General features: G+C 37.2%; 1 protein-coding gene across 2 annotated transcripts in view; it reads left to right on the forward strand.

The window, feature by feature from the left end:
* NELL1 (neural EGFL like 1) overlaps positions 1–24,807 on the forward strand; it is an 865,070-nt gene that overhangs the window by 177,031 nt on the left and 663,232 nt on the right. For both annotated transcript variants that reach the window (XM_037027141.2, XM_073216324.1), the window contains exons 6-7: positions 18,795–18,867; positions 19,511–19,593. In XM_037027141.2, the coding sequence (XP_036883036.2) occupies positions 18,795–18,867; positions 19,511–19,593 (156 nt within the window). The remainder of the gene's footprint in view (positions 1–18,794; positions 18,868–19,510; positions 19,594–24,807) is intronic.

Here is a 24,807-nt window from a genome sequence, read left to right on the forward strand (position 1 = left end):
CTTTGCTGACTTTGTTGATTAATTCTAAGAGTTTTTGGGTGGACAGTTAGGATTTTCTAGATGTAAGACCATATGATCTGCAAACAAAGACAGTTTTATTTCTTCCTTTCAATTTGGATGCCTTTTATTTCTTTTTCTTGGTGGATTGCTCTGACTAGGACTTCAAGTACTGTGTTGAATAGGAGTAGTGACAGTGGGCGCTCTTGTCTTGATCTTAGAGGAAAGCTTTTAACCTTTCACTATTGAGTCTGATGTTAACTGTGAGCTTGTCATATATGCTTTTACCATGTTGAAGTATGTTCTGTTTGTGCCCAATTTGTTGAATGTTTTTGTCATGAAAAGATGTTGTATTTTGTCAGATGAATTTTTTGCATCTATTTAGATGGTCATATGATTTTTGCCTTTCATTTTATAATGTGGTATATCACATCTGTAGATTTGCATGTGTTAAACCACCCTTGCATCCAGGGATAAATCCTGGTTGATCATTCTGTATGATCCTTCAATGTGCTCTTGAATTCAGTTTGCTCATATTTTTGTTGAAATTTTTTTCATCTATATTCATCAGGGTTATTGACCTGTATTTCTCGTAGTGTTCTTATATGGCTTTGGTATCAGGATAAATACTTGCCTTATAAAATTTGGGAGTGTTCCTTTACAGTTTTGGAAGAGTTTGAGAAAAATTGGTATTAATTCTTTAAATGTTTGGTAGAATTTGCCAGTGAAACCATCTAGTTCTGAATTTTTCTTTCCTTTTCCTTTAAAAAAATTATGGTATAATTTATGTATAATAAAATTCACCCCTTCAAATGTAAAATTCTGTGAATGTTGGAAAATCTTTACAGTTATGTAATCACCATAGTCAAGATAAACGATCATTCTCTAACTTCCAAAAATTCCCCTGTGCTGCTTTTTATGTCTCTTGCATTCATCCTGAACCTCTAGCAGCTACTGAGCTCTTGTCTGGCCCTATAGTCTTGCCTTTCCCAGAACGTTATATACATGGAACCATTTATATATGTATGTATGTTGAGATTGACTGATGTTGTTGTGTGTATCAGTGATTCATTCTTTTGTATTGTTGAGTAGTATTCCAATTCTTTAGTATGAATATACCACAATTTGATTATCTATTATTCAGTTCATGGACATTTAGGTTGTTTTTAGTTTTGGGCATTTATGAATAAAGTCACTTGGAACATTGGCATATAGATTTTTGTATGAATAGAAGTTTTCATTTCATTTGGGTTAATATGTAAGAATTGGATTGTGGGCATATAATTAAGGTTATGTTTAACCTTTTAAGAAAATGCCACTGTATTTTCCAAAGTGGCTATTGTATTTTGCATTCCCACTAGCAATGTATATATGTCTCAGTTAGAGTCTTACATTTCAACAGTCTTTGTGAGATGTTGAGGAATGGCTTAGATCTCATGAAAGATTGTGAGTTGGGGCAGGAACTTCTGAAATAAGGCTTTGACACAGAAGGCTACACCTGTAGTGAAAGGGTAGGCAGAAATAGTCTACTATTTACCAAAGGTAAGTAACTGAGTAACTAGACTTTCTCTACCCCATTCTTATATAGGAAAAAAATTTACAGGCTTGAAGCTTTGATTTACTTTATCATGAACCTTAAGAAACCATCTTAAAGTGGTCCTACATTGGGCACCTTGGGATTCCTGATGAAGAAAATACAAATTTTCTTTGGGGAATGTTGCCTTCAATACAGACCTCACAGGATTTCCATAGATTAAATTCATGCAAATATGATTTTTTAAGTCATCATGAGTGAAAATTGGAAGCAACAAAGTTCTGAATTAGCCCTCACAGGGCTGCAGAAATTATAATTTTAAGATAAAGAATAAAGAAATCCCTATGTTTAGAATGTTGAAGGAAACAAAATAACAAATCAAAGAAAATGTGTGACTAGAGAGTATAAATATAGCCAGGGAGAATTGTACAAAAAAAGAACTTGTAGAAATGAAAAATAGTCACTGAAGTGAAACTCAGTGAACCCATGAAACAGTTGATTAGATGCAAGTGGGGAGAATATTCGTTAAGTGGAAAATAGTGTCAAAGTATCTATCATAATTGTAGTGTAAAGATAGAGGAGAATGGGAAAAAGAGGTTCAAATGTAGAGAAAAAACATATATGTTAAAGTTATATGTTTTATAAATGTGTTTAGCTTGTGTCTACATACACATATATTTGAAAATTCCAGAAGGCAATAGAAGAAAGAAGTTATGGGTCCTATTAGAATAGCAATGGCTTAGAGTTTTCTAAAATCAATAAATGACATCAGTTCTCATTACAGGAAACACAATGAAATCAAAGCATATGTTAGCTATTGCTGTCTAACAAGTCACTTACAAAACTTAGAAGCGTAAACCTTAGCCATTTTTATCTCAGTCACAATACTTTGGGTTAATTGGATGACTTTTCTCATCTGGCCGGGCTATGCTGTTACCTGCTGGGCTCTCCTGTGTGTCTGTGGTCCTTGGGCAGATCAGCAGGTGATAGGATGATGTAAGATGGCCTCTTCACACCTATGGTAGTAGGCTGGCTGTTGACCGTATACCTCAGTTTTCCTCCCTATAGTCCCTCACCCTTTGGAGGCCTAGTTTAGGCTTATCCACATGGCAGTCTTGAGAGTCCAAGTGTAAGAAGAGAGCAAACCCTAGTGTACTGGTGCTTTTCAAGGCTGTGTTTGTTTAATCACATTTACTAATATTTGTTACCCAGAGCAAGTCATATGATCAAATCCAGAGTCAAGGAGTGAAGGAATAGATTCCATTCCTTGAAGAACTATTCTGTACTATCACATTCAAGGATATGGATGTAATGAGGGGAATAATTTTTGACCATTTTAATAATCTTTTAAACAAATCATGATAAATGAAAGACAGCTACTCCTAGAGGTCTTAGCAGAATAGCAGAACACCAAAGACAGAGAAGATCTTAAAAGTAGCCAGTGAGAAAAGGCAAATTTTCAACAAAAGAATAACATAGATTGAACAGCTAGCTTTTAAACAGTAGAAAAACAGAAGTCAGAGGATAATAGAAAAATGTTTTCAAAGTTTTGAGAAAATAACTCCCAAATGTAATAGCATACACCCAGCTTAATTATCATTTGAGAATGAGTATGAAATAATTTATAGACAAAACTCTATTTATGACCAATAGATCTTGGTTAAAGAAACTTTCCAGAAGAAATGCATAAAATTCAAGAACTGACAAACAAGTTAACTGTTGAGAGTATGCACACACACCAAAATTATTATTGTTTGATTAAAAAACAATGCCTAATTTTGAGGGAAAAAACTCCTAAGAATGGACAGTGAAAAATGGTAATGATGGTGATCTTATTTAAAGGGTTCTAAGGCCTTGCTTTGGCCAGAAAATGAATAGGGAGAAATTATTTGTAGACTTTAAGTTTGCATGTTAAAAATTTAAACCAACCCCAAAATAATAGAAAGTGTTTAACTCCCAATTTTATGAGAGAGGGGATTTCTTACAAAGTTCTATCAACCCAAAATAAGGCAACAAAAGGAAAAAATGTTCAGTGTAAGATAGTGAATATTGTGAACTGGAATTATATCTACTATCAAAGTGATATATACTTAGTGGTTAACAGAGTTTTACATTGGATCCATAAAACTCAAAACCAAAAATGAGGACTAATAAATGCTCATAGTGAAGTGGTGACCTTAAAAGAAAAGAGAAATAGGCCAAACTAAATGTGAGAAAGCTTGTAGAAGCTCTCGCATAATCAAACTTCAAGGCCTTCAAATTTACCACAATGATAAATAATTCTAAAGATGCATACACCTAATATATAACCTGAAAATACACATTGAGGCATTACAGAATACTGGAGAAGTATGGTCTTCTCACCACAGGGTATTTGTCAACTGAACAACTTAATCTTAACCTCTATTTCATGCTGTTTGCAAGATCAGTTCTAGGGGATTATAGGTCTAAATCTGAAAGGTAAAACAGTAAAGTTTAAAAAGACAGCACAGAAAAATATCTTTATGACTTTGATGTAGGAAAAACATTTTTCAAATAAGACATAAAAGTAATAATCACAAAGAAAATGGTTGTTATACTGGAATATATTAACATTTGGAACTTGTTTTCAAAATACATGACTAAGGGTAAAAGGGGCATGCCATGAAATAGGAGCAGCTGTGCAAAGTAGTTATAGTCCACAAAGGCAGAAAAGGCAGAAATTTAATGAGTATCCAACTTAAGATGTTAGAAAATAAAATCAGAATAAATCCGAAGGAACTCAGAGGCATGAAAAAATAAGCATGTAAGAACAGCAGTTCATAAAATAATGAGTAGAATATAACAGCAAGGGAAAAGCCAAAAGTTGGTCATTGAAAAGACAAGTTTGGAACTTTGAGCAAGAAAAAACCAGAGAAAGCATAAAAAACAGTAATAAAAATACATAAAATCATTGCAAAAATTTAAATAGTAGTAATTAACAATTTTATGCCAATAAAATGGAAAATTAGAGAAAAACAGACAATTTCCAAAAATATGTAAATTATAAAAATGTATTTAAGAAATGAAAAATCCAGGAAGTCTTAAAGTCAAAGTGTCATACAGAACTCATGATTTGGTCTATTGTTTCACTTAGCTTTTGAAGCATAGCAAACCAACTCAAAGCTTAATGGCTTGAAACAGCAATCATTTATTAAGCTCAATATTTTGTGAGTTGGCAACTTGGGCTGGGCTTATCTGAACGGTTTTTCTATTCTGTGGGGGGTTAAGCAGGCTTAAAAACAATACCTCATGCATCTATGATCAGCTGCTAGGTTTTCTGGGAGTTGCCTACTAGGTTGGCCTCAGCTGGGGTGGCTCATCTCTGCTTCATGTGATCTCTCATTTTCTAGCTTTCCAGCCCAACTTCTTTATATCATAACTGATCAGGGTTTCTAGAGCCATAGCAGAAGTGTGCACAGCCTTTTGAAGACTATGCTTGACACTTGCACATTGTTATTTTTGCTGTGTTATACTGGCCAAAGCATATTATAAGGCTAGATTCAAGGGTGTGGTAAATGGACTCCACCTCTTGATGTGATAACAAATTATCATTCGTAGGTAGCAATCCAGCAAGGAGCAAAGGATTGTAATCATTGTTGCAATCTGCTATATCTCTCCACCAAATAACCACTGAGTTCAGACAGTTTTACAGGGGAGTTCTAGCACACCCACGGAAAAAACTCCCATCTTATATGAGCTGACAGAATAGAATGCAGAGGCTGGAAAGAGACTCTTCCACTATATGTGAAAACTTGGAGCTTTGATACTTAATGGAATGGGCATTCCTGATCAGTGGGGAAAGAGTGTATTCACCAATAAATGGTCAGAAAATTCGGTTACTTAAATATTTCATATATATTGATGTAATTGATTTTTGTGTATAGTGTCAGGAAAAACTTCAAATATGTATTTGGACACCATACACTAAAAATCAACTTCATTTAGAATTGAATTAAATACCTAAATGTGAAAGCAAACTTTTGAAAGTTTTAGTAGACCACATAGGAGCATATCCATGATTTCAGGGTAGAGAAGAATTCAAGATTATAAATTGTAAGAATTCGACAAAATTCAACATCCATTCATGATAAAAACTCTCAACAAAATGTGTATAGACAGCAAGTACCTCCACATAATAAAGGCCATATATGACAAACCCACAGCCAACATTATACTTAACAGTGAGAAACTGAAAGCTTTGCTTTTAAGATCAGAAACAAGACAAGGACTGCCATTCTTCCCACTTCAACTCAACATTGTACTGGAGGTCCTAGCCATGGCAATAAGACAACACAAAGAAATAAAAGGCATCCAGATTAGCAAGGAAGAAGTTAAACTGTCCCTGTTTGCAGATGACATGACATTGTACATAAAAATCTCTGAAGACTCCACTCTAAAACTACTAGATCTAATATTTGAATTCAGCAAAATTGCAGGATACAAAATTAATACACAGAAATCTGTGGCATTCCTATACACTGACAATGAACTAGCAGAGAGAGAAATCAGGAAAACAATTCCATTCACAGTTGCATCAAAAAGAATAAAATACCTAGGACCTAGGACTAAGCCTAACCAAGGAAGTGAAAGACCTATACTCTGAAAACTATAAGACACTCATGAGAGAAATTAAAGAAGATACCAATAAATGGAAACACATCCCATGGTCATGGATAGGAAGAATTAATATTGTCAAAATGGCCATCCTGCCTAAAGTAATCCACAGATTCAGTGCAATTCCTATCAAAATACCAACAGCATTCTATAACAAACTAGAGAAAATCATTCTAAAATTCATATGGAACCACAAAAGACCCCAAATAGCCAAAGTAATCCTGAGAAGGAAGAATAAAGCTGGGGGAATTATGCTCCCTGACTTCAAGCTCTACTACAAAGCCACAGTAATCAAGACAACTTGGTTCTGGCACAAGAACAGACCCATAGACCAATGGAACAGACTAGAGAGCCCTGATATAAACCTGACCATATATGGTCAATTAATATATGATAAAGGAGCCATGGACATACAATGGAGAATTGACAGCATCTTCAACAGCTGGTGTTGGCAAAACTGGACAGCTACATGCAAGAGAATGAAACTGGATTATTGTTTAACCCCATACACAAAAGTAAACTCGAAAATGGATCAGAGACCTGAATGTAAGACATGAAACCATAAAACTCTTAGAAGACAACATAGGCAAAAATCTTATGAATATAAGCATGAGCAACTTCTTCCTGAATGCATCTCCTTGAGCAAGGGAAACAAAAGCAAAAATTAACTCATGGGACCACATCAAACTAAAAAGTTTCTGTACAGCAAAGGACACCATCAACAGAACAAAAAGGCATCCTACAGTATGGGAGAATATATTTGTAAATGCCTTATCCAACAAGGGGTTAACATCCAAAATATATAAAGAACTCACACTCCTCAACACCCAAAAAGCAAATAACCCGATTAACAAATGTGTAGAGGATATGAAGAGACAGTTCTCCAAAGAAGAAATTCAGATGACCAACAGACACATGAAAGGATGTTCCACATCACTAATCATCAAGGAAATGCAAATTAAAACCACAGTGAGATACCACCTCACACCAGTAAGGAGGGCCAGCATCTCAAAGACTAAGAACAACAAATGCTGGCGAGGATGTGGAATAAGGGGAACCCTCCTACACTGCTGGTGGGAATGTAAGCTAGTTCAACCATTGTGGAAAGCAATATGGAGTTTCCTCAAAAAACTAAAAATAGAAATACCATGTCACCCAGGAATCCCAAAGAATACAACTTCTCAGATTCAAAGAGACATATGCACCCCTATGTTTATCTCAGCACTTTTAAAAATAGCCAAGATATGGAAGCAACCTAAGTGTCCATCAGTCGGTGAATAGATAAAGAAGAGGTGGTACATATACACAATGGAATTCTATTCAGCCATAAGAAAGAAATAAATCCTACCATTTGTAACAACATGGATGGAGCTGGAGGACATTATGCTCAGTGAAATAAGCTAGGCAGAGAAAGACAAGTGCCAAGTGATTTCCCTCATTTGTGGAGTCTAATAATGAAGCAAAACTGAAGGAACAAAATAGTAGCAGACTCAGAGACTCCAAGCATGAACTAGTGGTTACCAAAGGGGAGGGGTGTGTGGGTGGGGAGGGAGGGAGAAGGGGATTAAAGGGTATTATGTTTAGTACACATGGTGTGGGGGATCACGGGGAAAACAGTGTAGCACAGAGAAGACAAATAGTGAATCTGGGGCATCTTACTACACTGATGGACTGTGACTGCACTGGGGTCTGGGTGGGGACTTGATAATATGGGTAAATGTAGTAACTACATTGTTTTCTCATGTGCAAGCTTCGTAAGAGTGCATATCAATAATACCTTAATAAAAAAAAATTTAACGCCATTGAAGAAAATATTGATGAATGGATTTTATTTTATATTTTGAGTCCATCAAAAATATTGACAACTAGATCAGCAAAGAAATAGTATTCATTTAAGAAATGCTGTGGATAATAGATTCTCATAACTCAAGAAGAAATCAGGTAAAATACATGAAAGGGCAGTTCCCCAAAGTGGGGACATGAATAGCTGTTGAATGTATTGAAAGGAATTAAATTTCAATGGTTATCTTGGAGAGGCAAATTAAAATCATTATGAGAGATACCATTTATTACCCATTAGCCTGGAAAAAATGAAAAAAAAAATCTGACAATATTAAGCATAGGAGAAGCAGTTGAGCCATTGTGAAACTTGAATTAGTAGAATCACTAAAGAAAACAATTAGGAGTTTTTTAATAAAATTAAAGGTGTCTGTACCTATGACACAAGAACCCAATTTCTATGCACATTGAAGAAATTCTTGGTCATGCCTCCAAGGAGATATGCACAATCATTATCATAGGAGCATTTCCTGTTTTAATTTCAGAAACTTGGGGAAAAAGTAATTTTCTATCAATAGAAGACTGCTTAAAAAATTGTAGTGAAATTATACAAGTAAGCATTAAAAACATTGAAATTGAATACAAATTGATGAATTGCAAATGTAACGAGTGAAAAAGCAAGTGGCAGGAGAGAAAAAACAGTATTAAATATTTCTTGTTTAAAAATGCAAAACAATCCAATAAATTGCTTATTTGTATATGCACATATGTACAAAGATAACTATGGGAATGATAAGTGCTGAATTGTGATTAGTTCTGAGACAAAGGAATGGAAATTTTCTAAACGATGGGCACCCAAAAAATTTCAACTATAGTAAGAATATTTTATTTCTTAAGCTGGGTGTTGCATTCAAAACTCTTTTCTATATTTTGCTTACAACCCTTTGTAAACCATAAATATTCAAAATCATGTAATAATTTTTCAGGGTGATAATTTATATATGTGTTAGTATGTGTATATATACACTTATACTCATATAGGCATAACACATACATGATTTTTCCATGCTCTCTGATTTACCATATTTCCAAGAATCAGAAATTTGGCCAGGTGTCTCAATTCCAAACTGACTAATATAATGCTGTTTTTTGTTTTATAGCTCATTATTTCCTGGTAAAGCTGTACTTTTCTTGGGGGCTTTAGGTGTGTTGTGAAGGGCAGTAACTGGTTTCCAACTCTGGAAAGACAGCAAAATCACATGGGAAAACTTCACAGATCAAATTCCTGTGCACACCTTGACTACTTGTTGAAAATTTGAACTGTAGGGTTTAGGAATTTGTATGTTTTTAAAGAACCTTGTTGATTTTGATCAAGTAGGTTTGAAGGCTCAAATTTGAGCGTACGGACGTAGGTGATACATGTTGATGGTCTAGAATAGAGTTTTGTCTTGGCCTCTAGAAGGATCCCACAAAATATAAGGTGTGTAATAATTAGCTTCTGCTTTTGCGACTTTTTAGATTAGCGATTCTCCTACTTTTGAGTGCATCCAAATCTCCTGAAGGGCTTGTTAAAGCACAGCTAGCTGGATGTCTGCAAAGTGGTGGAATAGGCTCCTCTGAGCTTCTGTCCCTCCACAGAAACATTAAAAGCAAGCAGAAACTGTACAAACTTTTGTCAGAACTTTGGAGAACATTCTAAGGTTTGTAGCAGCCAAGTGAATTCTGAATCTAAAAAGCAACATCAAAATAGTAGGAAAGCTTTGTGGCACTTTTCCTTGACCTTGATGCTGAGCAATCACAGTTCAGTGGCAGTCTGAAGATGTCAGTACATGTTCCCAGTGTGGGACAGTAGTTCTTCGTTATGGAGGAAGCAGTGCAAACATTATCTGCAAGTTATTTTGTACTTCTGTTCCATCTGGGACTACCTGAGGGACAGATGAAAGGCATTTGTATCTATTTTGCCTAACTCAGAACTCTTCTAGGCATTCTCTGAAAATATTGCAAAGCTACCAAATGACCTGCCGCTACCTGTGGCAAAAGATTACAGTTGACACATAATAGACTACTCAAAGCTATGAGGAAAGCTGGGGAGAGAGATTCTTTGAGCAATTAGGACATTCAAAAGCATCTGTGCATAGAAAACTACGTGCATGTCCAGAGCAAGAAACATGTTCAGAAAAGACCCCAAAATACCCCAGACTTTCACTTTGGGCTGATGTCCAGGATCAGTGCAAGCATGGCTAAGTGTTGATGGAAGGCTGAAGCATATATATCTTTCTTCCTCCTCATCTCCCTCTTCTCTTGGCATTCAAGGAAATCTCTGTCTAAGCACTGTCTGAACACAAGCTCAGGAAGAGATTTCAGTGATGAGACACAACAAATGCAGTTTCTGCAAAAATAGTTGGGAAAGTCATTAAACAAATGGACTACTGGAGCATTCAACAATAAAACAAAAACCCAGGGAACCCTAGGGAAGGGAGAGAATCTGATTTCTAGAGTCATTACAATATTCAAATGGCCAGTGTTCAAATAAAATCATAAGACAAAACAAACAGGAAGATACTGCCATTCAAAGGAAACAAAATAAACAGAAGCCATCTCACACTTCAGACTTACTAGATAAGACTTGAAAGATTGTGTTAAATGTGCTCAAAGAGCCACAGGAAAATACCAACAACTAAAGGAAGCCAGGAAGATAATAAATAAATGAGAATATCAATAAAGAGATGGAAATTATAAAAAGGAACCAAACAGATATTCTGTATCCAAGAAGTACAACTGAAATGAAAAATCTAGAGTTCTGCAGCAGAGTTGAGCAGGCTGAAGAAACAATTTTTAAACTTGAAGATAAGACAACTGAAACGAACCAGTCTGAGGAGCAGAAGGAAAAGTGAATGAAGTCGCAGTTCAAGGCACATGGATACAAGAAGGGAAATTAGTTTGAAATTATTTTGCCACGTATTTTCTCACTGAAGCTTTTCTGTTTCCTCCTCAGTCTTACTACAGTTTGGAAGTACAGGTGGGGCTGGCTTCATGGGCAGCTGACCAGTGCAGGACTTCAGGGTGTTGTGCTTATGCACCTGGATTGGCTTAGTGTTCTGCTGTCATCTTCTAGTTTTCAATAATTTTTGAACAAGTGACTGCAAATTTTGCAACTGGTCCTGTGTATAATTTACATGGTGTTTACTATTTATTACTGGTTACTCTCCATAGATTTCAAGCTTTACCAGGGTCAGAACTGTGTCTGTTTTATTCCGCAAGTGCTTAGAATAGTACCAGATACATAGTTGGCAGACATTATACACTTAAAATGAATGAATGCACAAGCTATGAATCTGTCTTATAAGGGGGCAAAGATCTGTCAAAAAGGTAATGTAGATTATGTAAGAATATATATTAAAACACATAGCACACAGTAGGTTTCCAACATGTATCCTTTCCCTTTCTTAGGTATTTAATGCTACCTATGTGCTTAGCACTATACTGTGGAAACCTAGGCACTTGTCCTGCGTTTTTGGGATTTTTATTTCAGCTGGGAGTTTGTGATTAAGAGAGAGAACAGTCCTTTTCAGTCTTGCTTGATGAGTGTAAAATTCTCTGTAGATGTTAGGAGCTTATGGTTAAGAGCTCAAAAACCTGAAACAGCACCAAGGCTGTTCATAGAATTGGACAATCATCTTGCTGCAGAGGGATGTGGAGGAGAGTATCAATGATTATTGAATGCTTTCTATGTTTTAGACCTTGTGTAGCCCTACATCTGTTATCTTGGCTAATTAGGTTTCACCTACATAGAATCCCAGTGAGGTGGCTGTTAATATCCCTACTATATAGATCAGGCAGTTGGGCTCTGAGATTAAGCAATTTGCTAGTTTCATATAGTTTCTAAGTAATGGAAATGAGATTTAAGCTTAGGCCTTTTTTTACCTTGAAGCCTTCATTCATTCAATAAATATTTTTTAGGGACTTGCTTACCATGTACTAGTCTTTGTTAGCAGGTGGACACATTTCATTTAACCACTCCATGTTCCATGGAGGAGACATCTTGTTTCCATTTTCCATGGCTCCAACCCAAAGGAACAGGTGGTTCCAGTGAGAAGCGCCAGAAGCATGGTAATTCCACACAGCCTCTCCCTGGGGAGCATGTGATTTTCCTTGTTCCTCAGGAGGAGTAGCCTCATTGGATGGCTCGTATGGAGGGAACTTATCAAAATTAATCTCTCTCTTAGAATCCTGTATGTTAGCTATTACTTCTGGTATTCTTTGGTGAGGCAAGATGGCTGGGGTAGGGGAAATACGTCAGTGTCTCTACAGAAATTATCAATTCAGTGCTGCAAAAATCCCTGTAAGGAGGCAGCCACTTCTCAGGTCAGAGTCGGTACATTTTCAGGCTTTCAATATGTATCCTGTAGAAGCCGCTTCACGGGTCCAGGAACCACGCCTGCCTTATTAGTGCTCCAGATCTAAAAATGCTTATGATGTGTTTTCAGGGTAAAATAACCTCATTTTCTTTTTAAAATATTAACATATTACTTCATAGACAAAGTAAATGCAAAAGCTCCTCACTCATCAAACCTAAATTCCAGGCGCTGGTGCATCTTATGCACAATGAAATCAAGGATGGTTGAACAGAGGATGGGATCACTTGCTTGGCACCTGCCACATACGCCTCCAGCATTATGTGATTCCTATCAGAGACACACAGCACCATCTGGGGATTTCTTTACTTCAAAGTGTCATCCATTTGAGAAAATTGCTGGCCAGTAGTGATAGGCTTACCTGAATCTTCTGATTGTTAGAGATTTTCATTATCAAGTTGGTTGACTACCACTCAATTTTCCTTTGATGCATTTTGAACTGGTCATGCTGTTACTAAGAACTAAACAAGCCTACGTGGATCACAGTGAGTTACAGGATGCTTCATTGGTTGAGTTATTCTGACAGAATTTCCATCCCAAACCTTTTCACAGAGGCCAGGGTGTGTTCTCTCTGATTGTCTGGTGAATTTGGGTTTGAAACCTTTTCCTTACCTGGACATCACTGTCTTCTTAACAGCTGAACTGTCACTAGGAAGTGAAATTGATTATAATTTTTGTAATGCCACAGCTGTTGTTTTCTCCCTCAGCTGGTTCCCATAATTCAACAGATGGTAAACATATGTTTATAGGCACATAGAAAAAGAAGTTGTATCAGATTCCTCCCATTTCTAATTTTTGTTTTCTCTTTCATGCAGAAAGTCAGTCACAGAATTGGGGAATTTTATACATTTGTAGATTAATATTTCTGTGCATAAAGATTTTGGAAACAGCAGGACCGCTAATGATATGCTAATTAGCTGACAGTTTTTATTGATTGTAATGAAAGTTGACAAGTGTCTTTTCTTGGCTTTTTGCAAACTGGAATATTCTATTAACTGTCTTCAGGGCAGAAATACATAATTGGTTGCATTTTGAAAATCCTCCTTATGAGTTTCCCACGTCTTACTTTTTGTGAGCCTGTTGCCAAAGCTTGGGTCCTTGCCAGTTTATAAACAGAACACGTCTTCATCCATATATTTACATGCCTGGCATGAATCTTCCCACCCCCTCTTTCCCTTAAAAAGCGATTTGTTTCAGTGTTTTAGCATACCAAAAAAAATTTTTTTTCTCCAATGTAAACAGAGATCTGCAGGGAAATAAGAGCTTTAAAAAAGAATTAGCATTTGTCTGGTGGCAAAGTGGCTTTCATTTGTATCAGAAAGCTCTGAGTGGCAAAGGGCTTGGCTAATCTTAGATATTCCATACATAAGAGGGCCCTAATGGCATAATTTTTCTTTTTTCTTTTTCTGCATCTTCCTTTATTTCTTACTGTGAAATGAGAAATGCTCTCAGAACAGTGGAGATCATGGGCATTAGTTCCCCAAACAAAAACCCATAAAGTACAACCTCCCTGGTGTCAGTTTATTTTTCAATGCCTGCAAGCTGAGTGCAGGAGGTAGAGGATGGCAACAGGTGGACGTAATAAAGGGAAGAAAATACCCATTTTTCTCCTTCTCATTTGTACTCATAGTAAAAGTGGATTAATTTGGGCTCTTCACCTTAGGGATTTATTCAGAGCCTTAAATCAGCTGAGGTTTAGCAGTGCACTTACAGTGAGGAAGCAGATGGTTTTCCAAATGAATAGGGTAAATAAGATTGCAAGGGGGGATAATTAGGCTACCTAAAAGGACCTGTTTTCCAGCACTGAAAAACTGTGTTAGCCAACTGTTAACATCTAATGCAAATAATTTGTTATGTATGATTGATTAGTATCTGTCCATTAAAACTATTAAGATAGAACCTTGTTTTGATAACAGGGCCGTCTTACAGCAGCAACTCCTTAGCTCTTGTAACTATGAGACTTTCTCAAAGGAGATATTTTTCACTTACACCATATTGTAGCAGCCTGGCACTGGTTTTGGAGTTAGGAGACCTGTAGTTTATGACCTGGGATTAGGTGTCCTTTAGGAAAGCTATTGACAGTATTTAAAGCCTTAGGTTTTTTCATAGGTCAAATTGATGCCAGGGTTCTTGTTTGCAGAGTGGAAGAATGAACTTCATGAACAAACAAAGCAGAAGATTTACAGAGAGTTTTATTCAGGGTGAAAGAAAGTTTTATTCAGAACAGAAAAAGAGGAAGGATGGAAATCGTCACAGGCTGCCGCTTGGGGTCTCAGTGTCTAGGGTTTCGTGCTTGCTGCAGTGGGAGTTTCCTATAGATTCAGACAGAATGCTAATTATATTTTAACCTATCTCTGTGAAGGTTTCCTGGATGCCCTATTGTAAACTAATGGTCCTACATGACTATGAGCAATGAGCTGTTCTATGTCACTGGGTCCAGGTGGGGAATATGTTGTTACATTGTTTCAGTCTCAAGCACCCTGTTTTTTGTTTTTTGTTTTTTGTTTTTTTTTACATTCCTGAAGCCTCAGTAAGACTTTGTCCTTTTCCAAGGCCCACACCGTACTCTAACTGGGCAGGGGTTATGCTCTGCTGCCTTCCTATCTCAAAATGACTGGATGATCTGGCTTGAGATCAGTAGTCATCATTAGGCATATCTAAATCGCCTCAGAATCTTTTGCAAAATATACATGGCTGTCTGCTCCCAACTGCCTCTAAATTCTGATATATGCCCCTAATTAAAACACTAATACGATCTTCTGACAGCCCTGAAAATTTTGTTGTTCAACATTGTATAATTCATAGTTTTCAGGAATTTGATGCTTCTATACTAGTTATTGTGCCTAGTATGTGAAATACACTACATAGGAACTTCACGTGATTCTGAGATAGAAATGACTTTTGCCTCCATGGTGTTATAATATAGTAATTCTGTTGGTTGCCATTCAGTTCCAGTTACTGAGATTTTACTTTATTCATGTGTAGGATTTGGATGCCATTTTCAACATACTGAGCTAAGCCTTTTTTCTCCAAAAGAAACAACTTGATTGACTGTGTAGAGCAGGGTTTTTCAAAGTGGGGCCCTTCAACCTTTCATTAGAATCATTTAGGACAGCTTTTAAAAATAAAGATTCTTGGGCCCACTCCAACCCTACTGAAACAGAATCTGGGGGTTGACCCACTGATCTGAATGTTAAACAAGTACTCAAGGTGATTCTTAAGAAACTGAAAGCTTTAGAAACACTGTTATGGTTAATTATATAAAATACAGCATAGGTCTGAAAAATTAGGTCCGTTGAGGTCAGCTAATATATGCCTAGCTGGAGTTAACATTTTTCTGAGTATAGATATCTTTCAAGTTAAATGTGGAGAAACAATAGAATTCTAGTTTTTTATTCCTCGTTCATCTCCTGTGGGAGAAGTTGCAGTGCTTGAAGGCACATTTTATCTATGGAAATCCTCATAGATGATTTTTCTGAGAGAAATAAGGCTGATTGAGCTTCTTTGTAGTTTGTAGTCTTATACTTTACAAAACTCCTTCTCGTAGTTTTCATGCTTAGCAAATGCTTCTTTTATTGACAGATATCCAGGCACTAAGTAGTCCAATCAGTGGTTCAATGCAAGACTTTTTGGTTATTGTTCTGGGGAGGATGCTGGGGTATATCTATACATGTGTGTATTTACATGCACCCACACATATGCTCAGACTTCTCTGGGTTACAACTGATATTTGTAGAATATATTTCCACCCTTCTTTTAATCCAGCATGGAACTACATCTGTTCAAATAAATTAACATTCTTGATTTGTTAAGAACAAATTTTGATGCCAGTTTATCGACTGATCCCCATGATCTTTCCGCAGGAAAAAATTACCCAGTGCTTTGAGTTTTTGTGTTAAGAGGTGACAGCTTCTCAATAGCCAGTCTTTCTGTTTTGTTCAAGTCAACATCATTGACCTTCACACAATTATCTGTGTAACATGTGTGTCATATATTAAAAGTGGAAAGGCACATGTGAGGGCGAGGTTGGAGGCACATAGAAGAAAGGTATAGGAGAGGCAATTTATAATTTTTAAAGTTATGAAAATCAGCCACTTTCAAAATAGAGGGAAATGCAAAACTGATGTTAACTGTATTTTGTTATAACATGAGTGGGTGGGATATCTTTTTCAGATGGATTTCCTGTTCATTTTTGAGAAGATAATTAACACTGTGACAAGTGTATTCTAGGTTTCTCACTGCCCTTTTCAAGGTTGGTAAAAATAAGAAGGATTTAGAGTCTTCTGATGCACAGGTAATATATGGACCTGATGCTTTCCTGGTACATATGCTTCCACCACTTCCATACTTCCTAGGGAGACCAACTGTCCCTGTTTTCCTGGGAGTGTCTCTGCTATAGCACTGAAGGTCCCATGTCCTGGGAAATCCCTAAACCCTGGGCAAACCTAGATAGTCACCTTTAATTAATTCATATTCAACTTATTCTAATCAGACAGATGTTTTCTAATGTGATATTCAGTTCCATATGTATGATAGTCTGTTCTCTGATGGAAATCTATAGCTTTCTCCCTTATCTTTTGTTTTTTCAACTTGAGAGGTAGTGAAATTAGATCTAAATTTTGATCATTTCAGTTTAGAGCCTGTCTCATTGATACAGAACTTGAGTGCTGGAAGGATGGATCTTCAGCATTTGCACCCAGCACTTTTTATTTTCCAGTTGAAGCAATTGAAGCTAGAGAAGGTGATTGACTTATTGCCTAAGTTTACCCAGTAATCTAGAGATGAATCCAGAACTTAAACCCCAGAACCCTGACTTCCCATCCCATGATTTTTCAAATTTCTCAAATGTGCTTGAAAGGTGCCCTAGGATCCCAAAGGGGTAAATTTGCCTTGAGAAACTGAGCAGCTTCATTCTAGGAAGAAGCTGATTGACTTAGATTGTGCTCCAGTAATTGCTCCCTGAAATTCCTCTGAAGGAGACTATGAATTCATATTGAAGAACAGTGGCAGGGACTACCTCCCCATGGGGAGGCTGTCTCTTCTCATAATCACGAACACTACATCATTCTTGAAGAGGAAGAGGTTAGTAAAAGTATCTAGTTTTAAGGAAAAAGTCCTATGGTCTCATTTCTGTTATTTCCAATTAATATTTTATCTTGAAATAATAAGCAGGAATCAGCATTTGTTGATTACCTTCTGCTACTTAGAAGATGGGCACATAAATGTTAAAAGTTACTCCCTCTGTAAGACTTCCAGCACTGTCTTAAGCCTATATTTTATTTATAGATTAAGCTCAATATTCTGAGCCAGCTTCCACATCTTCCATCTGTCCCATAATATCTCTTCTATCACATCAGGAAAAGGAAAACCTCTAAAAACAGAATCTTGATATTCAACTTGAAAAAACAAAAAGCCGTGTTATATTTTTATTGAGAGATGGTAGTCCTGCTGACTTTTTAAAATTAGGGCTGTTTTTCCAGATTAAGTTGCAAAATTTTTACTCACAGTGAGATGTTGAACAAATCTTAAGACATACCAACAAACACTTAGCGTTACTCAATTAGCTGAGAACAAAGATTGTTAGGGACTTTTCCCCATGTCTGATTTTATTTCCTTGACTAAATCAGTAAAACATTTTAGTCTATTATATTTCTGTTTCTTTATCCCACTTAGAAAAATATCCTGTAAACCAACAATACTTAATGTTTTGAGATGACTAGGGCATTGAGAAGAATTTTTATTGTATCAGTACCTTTTAGTCCCATAGTTTAAGAACAGTTACTGATGGTTCTTTAGTTCTATGATGTCATCAGCATCAACCAATTACTATATAACTACCAATAACTAATTACAGTATTGTGTTTTCAAGATGAATGCTCATTTCAAGATTTCCAGAACAGGATGGTTTGAAGTAGTTCAGTGTGGACTAAGGCCTACTCACCTTTTGAGTAAGGATATCAGTCTTATTAAAAAATAATTGCTCTGTGAAGATGCTTCTGGATCATTTCAGCCTTTAGCTGTTGAATCACCTCCAGACACTGTATCTTTGCTGCTCAAACACCGTATCTTTGCTGCTCAAACACCATGGAATAGAGACAGCAGTGTGCTGTAGCTGGTTCATACTGGCTTGCAGGGGCCAAATGTTGATATATTTTCCCAAGTCCATATTCAGTGATGTCACATGGGTAGCTTGAAATTGGTCATGCTAGGAGTATTTACACAATGGAAATCAACAAACACTACAAATCTGGGGCACTCTTGTGCTTTGTCTGAATTCCTGACCCACAGCACCCATAAGCTTAATAATAAAATAGGTGTTTTAAGCCACTTAAAAAAAAATAAAGAATTGCCCTGCATAGAGCATGTGACTGCAGAGGGACCATTTGAATTAGTAACTGTAATCTTGATCATCACTTCTCTCTTTTGTTATTAAGGGAATCATCCAAGATGGGAAAATTATCTTTATGCCAAATGGATACATAACACAGTGTCCGAATCTGAATCGCAGTAAGTAGCAACTTACAGCATTTCTGAATTTTTAGTATTATATAACTTGTTGATAATATATACTAGAGAAACATGTCAGGAAGGATACACACAAACTAATTACAGTAACTTCTGAGGTGGTGGGGATAGTGAGAGAACTTATCTACACTACAGACTCTGAGTCTTTGAATTTTTAAAAAGCTTATGCATTATTTATAGAATTAGACTTTGAAGGTAAGAGAAAGATTACATTAGCAGTTTCAGTTCTGTACATTGATACAGAAAGATATGCTTAATATTACATATAAAAAACCCATTCTTTAAACTTGTTGACTTAGATGTGAGTTAACTTTTTCCATCTTCTGTGATAATTCACATTTTTTTCAGTCACTTCAATAAAAACAAGGGCTTAATTTTAAGTCAGAAATGTCATTCTGCCTTTCTTTTCAGTTAACAATCCTTTTTTCCTGTTCTTTTCTTTTCAAATATTTAGTAAAAGGAAAGGGTCTAGGCCTGAAATCCACTGTGATTTCACTCCAATTTCAAAGTAATACTTAACCAGAAAAGCAAAAGCCCTTCTACATAGCCAAACAACTACTGTGTTAAAAATTTCTTTTTTACATTAGCACTGTATCAACATTTATTTTATACTTTCTTTATTGAGCTTGCCCAACTTGCAGTGATTTCTTAAGCCTGGTGCAAGGAATAATGGATTTACAAGAACTTTTGGCCAAGATGACTGCAAAAGTAGGTATCTAAATTTCACTTGTGATGTTTCATTTCTTTCTCCATCCTATCTGAAATTTAGAGTGATATGCTATAATGGAAACATTTTTAGCCTTGGCATCTGCAATATGTTACTATAAAAATGGTTTATTCTTACTTGAAGTAGGACTACCTATAGTAAACATAACCATTTGCGTCTTTGATAGTATTGGGCTGTACCAAAATGTTTGTTTGAAAAATGGAAGAAAGAGACAATATGTCTCATTGTGGATTCCCTGGGAGTGAAAAAGGAATTTGCCCATTAGCTATTAAACTAGTGACATTGTGAGATGATAAATGGTCACAGCCACTGCTTCTTATAAGCTAATGCATTTTGGATGTAAGAATAATTGCCAGTAATCAGAAAGGGCAAAATAGCTATTGTTAGGGACAGATTACTGCCACAGGAAGGCATTATGCCGCATTTTCAATATACGATTCATTTCAGGACTGTCCTGAGCTACATAGTAAGGAAGGCAATGTTTGCCTTTCACCACCTTCAGTTTTATAATTCTGCCTCTTTTCCTCCTGTCATCCACTTATCAGGCATCTTTTGAGGCTGTGCCGTTTGCCAGGTACTGTCAGGCACAAAGGAGGTGACGGTGAACGGAACATGATTTCTACCTCAGAGGTATTCATGTTGAGTGGCAGAGCCAAAAATGTAAACAATTAGAGGCTTTAATATATATTCATCAAGTCTATATTCTTAATGAAAAGCCCTGAGCCTTGTGGAGAAAGGCATTGAATAAATAGAAAATGGCTAATGCTGTTATGACACCAGTCCATCGTGGACATGAGTTCCAGCCTAGGGCGAAGACAAAATTAGGTTGGACCTAAGAGACATTATACTCAGTGAAAGGAAGAATTTTAATAACAGTGAAAATGACACATTAATCCTATTCCACCTGCAGCTGACTGCTCCCTGCCATCCACTATGGCACATGGGGAAAAATTCGTGAGTAGGTGTTTGGGAGACAGGACTGTATTTTGGACCCATACCTTGTGCCGCTGAAGATAATGTTTCTATTTCAAATGTAATTTTTGGCTAAGTTCCTTTATGGAAAGGAGAGACAGAACACTTTGGTAAAACTGAGACTCTGAGAGCTGAAGCATTAGTTTTTCACTTCAGAGTACAGTGGAAATGTGAAAGGCAATTATTTGCCTTCTCAGCTTGTGGCATACAGAGGCTTTTATTTTATATCGTCTGGAGCAGCTTGATCTCCATAGTGTTAATTATATTTTAGCTTGCTACTAAATTTTTGGAACAAGAAACATGTCATTCAGTCCAGGTGACTGCAGTTCCCAGCTTTGAGGATGCCCTTTTTTTCCTCATTCTTCCTATTGCAGGGAATGTCATTTTTCTCTTTTTAGCCATACATTATCTAGGAGCCACACTGAGCTCTGCCCTCAAAACATTATTATGTAAAAAAGGCATTTGTGAGGCAGAAGATATCTAATTGTGGGCAATTGCGAGCAGAAAATGGTTTAACCCACCTTCTAAACCCCTCCTCTGGCACTTTGGAAGATTTACAAGTCTGTTTCTTCCAAACTGTGCATTGAATTATAATTAGAAAACTGACTTCTTCCATTTTCTCCACACAATTTTGGAATCTGTGGTAATCCAGAAGAGGAGAGTCACAAGTTTTTTTCTGTAAAGGGCCAGCTAGTAAATTTTTGGCCCTATAGGCCAAGAAGCAAAATTGAGACTATTATATATATAGTTATTTAAATAAAATCATTGGCAAATATAATCATCAAAAAATGTAAAAATCATTCTTAGCCCACAGGCTATACAGAAATAAGTGGTGGGCTGGGTTCAATCCATGGGCATTAATTTGTCAACCCCCTATCTAGAAGAAGCTGGAAAGTCACTCAGAGGAGACAATATTTATTGAGTGTTTACTCAATAAAATTAAAAATGCCTAATAAAAGTTAAATGCTTAATGTTAAATAAAAGTTAAAAGGCTTAAACTTTTCATGTTCCCCACTGTTTTCATCCTCACAACAATCCTGTAGCTAGTGTGATTTATGAGCCCATTTCCCAGATGAGAAGACTGAGTTCCAGGAAAGTTGTATTTTTCCCATGAGAGTGGATGGCACAGCTGGGACGCAAACTCAGATTCGGAAAGTGGAATCCTGACTGAAAAAGTTTATAGTTGAAGGAGAGGATTAGAAAGAGACACAAAAGATACGAAGAAGGAATGACTGGAGAGAGGGAGGTGGGTGCTAGCAGCACGTGACTGGAGATAGCAGTGAGAAGGAACAAATGCAAGGAGAGGAACAGAGGAAGGTATGTGCAGAGGTACCTGCTGGGAGTAAAACAGGAGCATAGAGCTTGCAGCGGCTCTTGGAGGGGGGAGGGCAGGGCAAGATAGAGGCTCTTAAGTCTCCCTTTGGTTGTAGTTGGTTGGTTTTCCTTGGGAATATGTGAGATGAAGGCCTAGGTTCACACGGTGTGCAATTCTGCCAGGACCATACAGGGCCCCCTTATATAAAGTGTTTTCAGATCATAGAGACTGCTCAGAATCAGACTGCAAACCTAGAAGAGACCAGGTGAATTCTTGGCAAAGAATTCTCTAAGAATTTTCAAGAAAGGCATTTCTCTCTAGCCAGTCCTGAGGTCTGAACAGGAAAGTCATCTTTCTGTGCCTTGTGCAAGCCTTGTGTCATTCTTGCTCACTCATAAAATGAGGGTGCAGGGCCTTGGGACCCTGTCTTCATGTAGGAGTTTCCTTTCAGACACTCCATCTCAGGCAGACCCTGTTCTCTAACTCCTGTTCCCTGCATCCTGTGTGGCCATCAAGGTGGGAGCTTGAGGATTCATTGAGCTTTTTTCCAGCTGTAGTGTCCCCATATGTAAATGTGACAATTATTCTTGTTTTTATAAAGATCCCACGAGACCCAGCAAGTGAGATCAGAAGGTCTGGTTTGGTGCATGGCACACACGGGCATTCAATAAACTGTAGCTGTTTGTTAATTATACAGTGTTAAACCTATGAGAAAATAAGCCGCTATGGGAGGAGGACCCAGTGGTGTGGTGCCACCATGCCTGGCAGAGGCTTGAGCTGCTCTCAGGGCCCTGGTCTAGAGCTAGGTGTCAGGAGATCTTGGGAAGTAGCAGAAAATCCCCACACCTGCCTCACAGTAGAAGTCGCGGAATCCTGCCAGAGAGCAAGTCCAATGCCCAAGCTGGCAAGGAGCTGGTAGCCAAAATCAGATCAAATCAAGCAGTTACAGACACCAGAGCAGCCCCAGGGTCTGCTTAAGAGGGTTTGCTGTTCCTTTTCTCCTTTCAGAGTAGGGGCTGATCCAGAGTGACTATGTATGCCCTTGCTTGATACAGAACAAATCATGGGAGCAGCTTGTGTGTACCTTCAGGTGACAGGACAGAGGTCAAGGCACATAAGAGCCCTCTTGAGAAATTCTGGCAAAACCATACTTTTTCAAGGCGGAGTAGATGTAGGGAAGTGGCCCCATCTCCTTCCTTAAGGAGCTGAACCTCTGGCTTACTCCGGAAGTTCTCGTAGGTAGTCTTGACTTGCTGAGGACCACCCACTGGTTGGAGCAGGTACACTGTTGTAGCGTCAGGCTCTGTCGCGCTCTTGCATCCCACCTGTGCTGTAATCGTGTTCTGCTTTCAAGCTCAGGAAGAAGAGATGCTGGAGACTGGGAATTTCTTGATGACTACTGTTTAAATCTTTGATAAATTTCTTTATGCAAATTAGGCAGCACTTGGCGTGGCATTTCAGCTTGTACCATATTTAATTTTGAGACTTTCATTGTTTCAAGAAGCTCCATAGTGATTTTTCAATTAAGCTTAAAGGTTTAACACAATAAAATATTTTTTTCCCCTTCCACACAGCAAATGCCAAAAAGTATTTCAAAGAGCAAGAAAGGCAATCTACCACACAACTAATGTACTCAGATCCATTCATTGACCTCTTACTGTGAAAAAGGCCGCTGCTGTCTATCTTTGAATGTGTAGTTAAGAATAAGTGATTTGGTCCATGGTTGCTTAGATAAATGCATGAAAAAGGTAAGACAGAATTGAGATGTAGATTTAACACTGCATCTATTTTGGATTTTTGGGCATTTTATTGGAGAAAATGGCAGGTAGTGTAGAATAGCTTTTGAAAATGAATTTGTATAAATTCAGCATGGTGATACCAATGACAGAAAATGTAATTCATTTTTTTGATGCAGAGTTGTTTTTCTCCTGTATTGGTGCTACAGGATTTAGCAGGGGAAAAAGTAAGGCAAAATTACTTATTAAGTGCCTTTGAAAAATTAGCTTTTTGCCTTAAAATATCTCTTTGTCTTTGTGTCTGTCTGATGCACTGTTCTTGTCACAGAGATTAGGGCTTTTCAATGTTGTCAGAAAAGGCTAAATATATTAAAAAATAGAAACAAAGTCCAGAAGGGAAACATCAGCCCTGAGAATGGCTTCCATTGTATTAAAACATAGGCTTCCCTTGGAATTGAGTTTTGTAGGTGAGCATAGCTCAGCTTTGGTGGACAGGACTGGAAATTGACAATATTGCCTGGAGGCAAGTTCTTGGGTTTCCAGGAAACTTGGACAGACATGAATTGCCTCTTGGACCATTTAGTCTTTAAGAAGTTCCTTTCTTGACTATTACAGATACTCGAGTTGCTCCAGATTTTCAGTGAGACAGGCATATTTCTTTTCACAAACAGATATCCCATTCTGAGCCATTGTTAGGAGGAATGCAGATCTAGTTCACTTCTTTCTTTTTCACTCCAAGGCCTTCCATCAGTCACTACCTGTTGAAACTATTGGGACTATAAAAATGAAATAAAAGTAGTGTGTGATAAATCACCACCTGTTTTTATTACCTTTTACCTATATATGGTTTTAGTCACATGACCTCACCAAACTCTTGGAGAAGTGTATTTTATCTGTGTTCCATAAAGAATCCCAAAGAACTTGATTACCATAAATTCTAGAAATTCTGTGGTTAGGCTAGAGATTGAAATGTAAACTGAAGTTTTGAAGATCATGCCTATTATAAAAATTATAGGAAGGTCATATTTTAGGTACAGTCAGCTCTTGTTTCTTTGGGGGCTTGTTTGGGATCCCATTTTATCTTTTCCCTGCCCATTGGTAAAAGGTAGACAAGGAACAAGTTTTGTTGAGAGATTTCAAAAGCTTGGAGGAAAAGGGTGAAAGGGATGACA

Source organism: Manis javanica, chromosome 11 (genome assembly GCF_040802235.1).
Source record: "Manis javanica isolate MJ-LG chromosome 11, MJ_LKY, whole genome shotgun sequence".
Taxonomy (NCBI): Eukaryota; Metazoa; Chordata; class Mammalia; order Pholidota; family Manidae; genus Manis; species Manis javanica.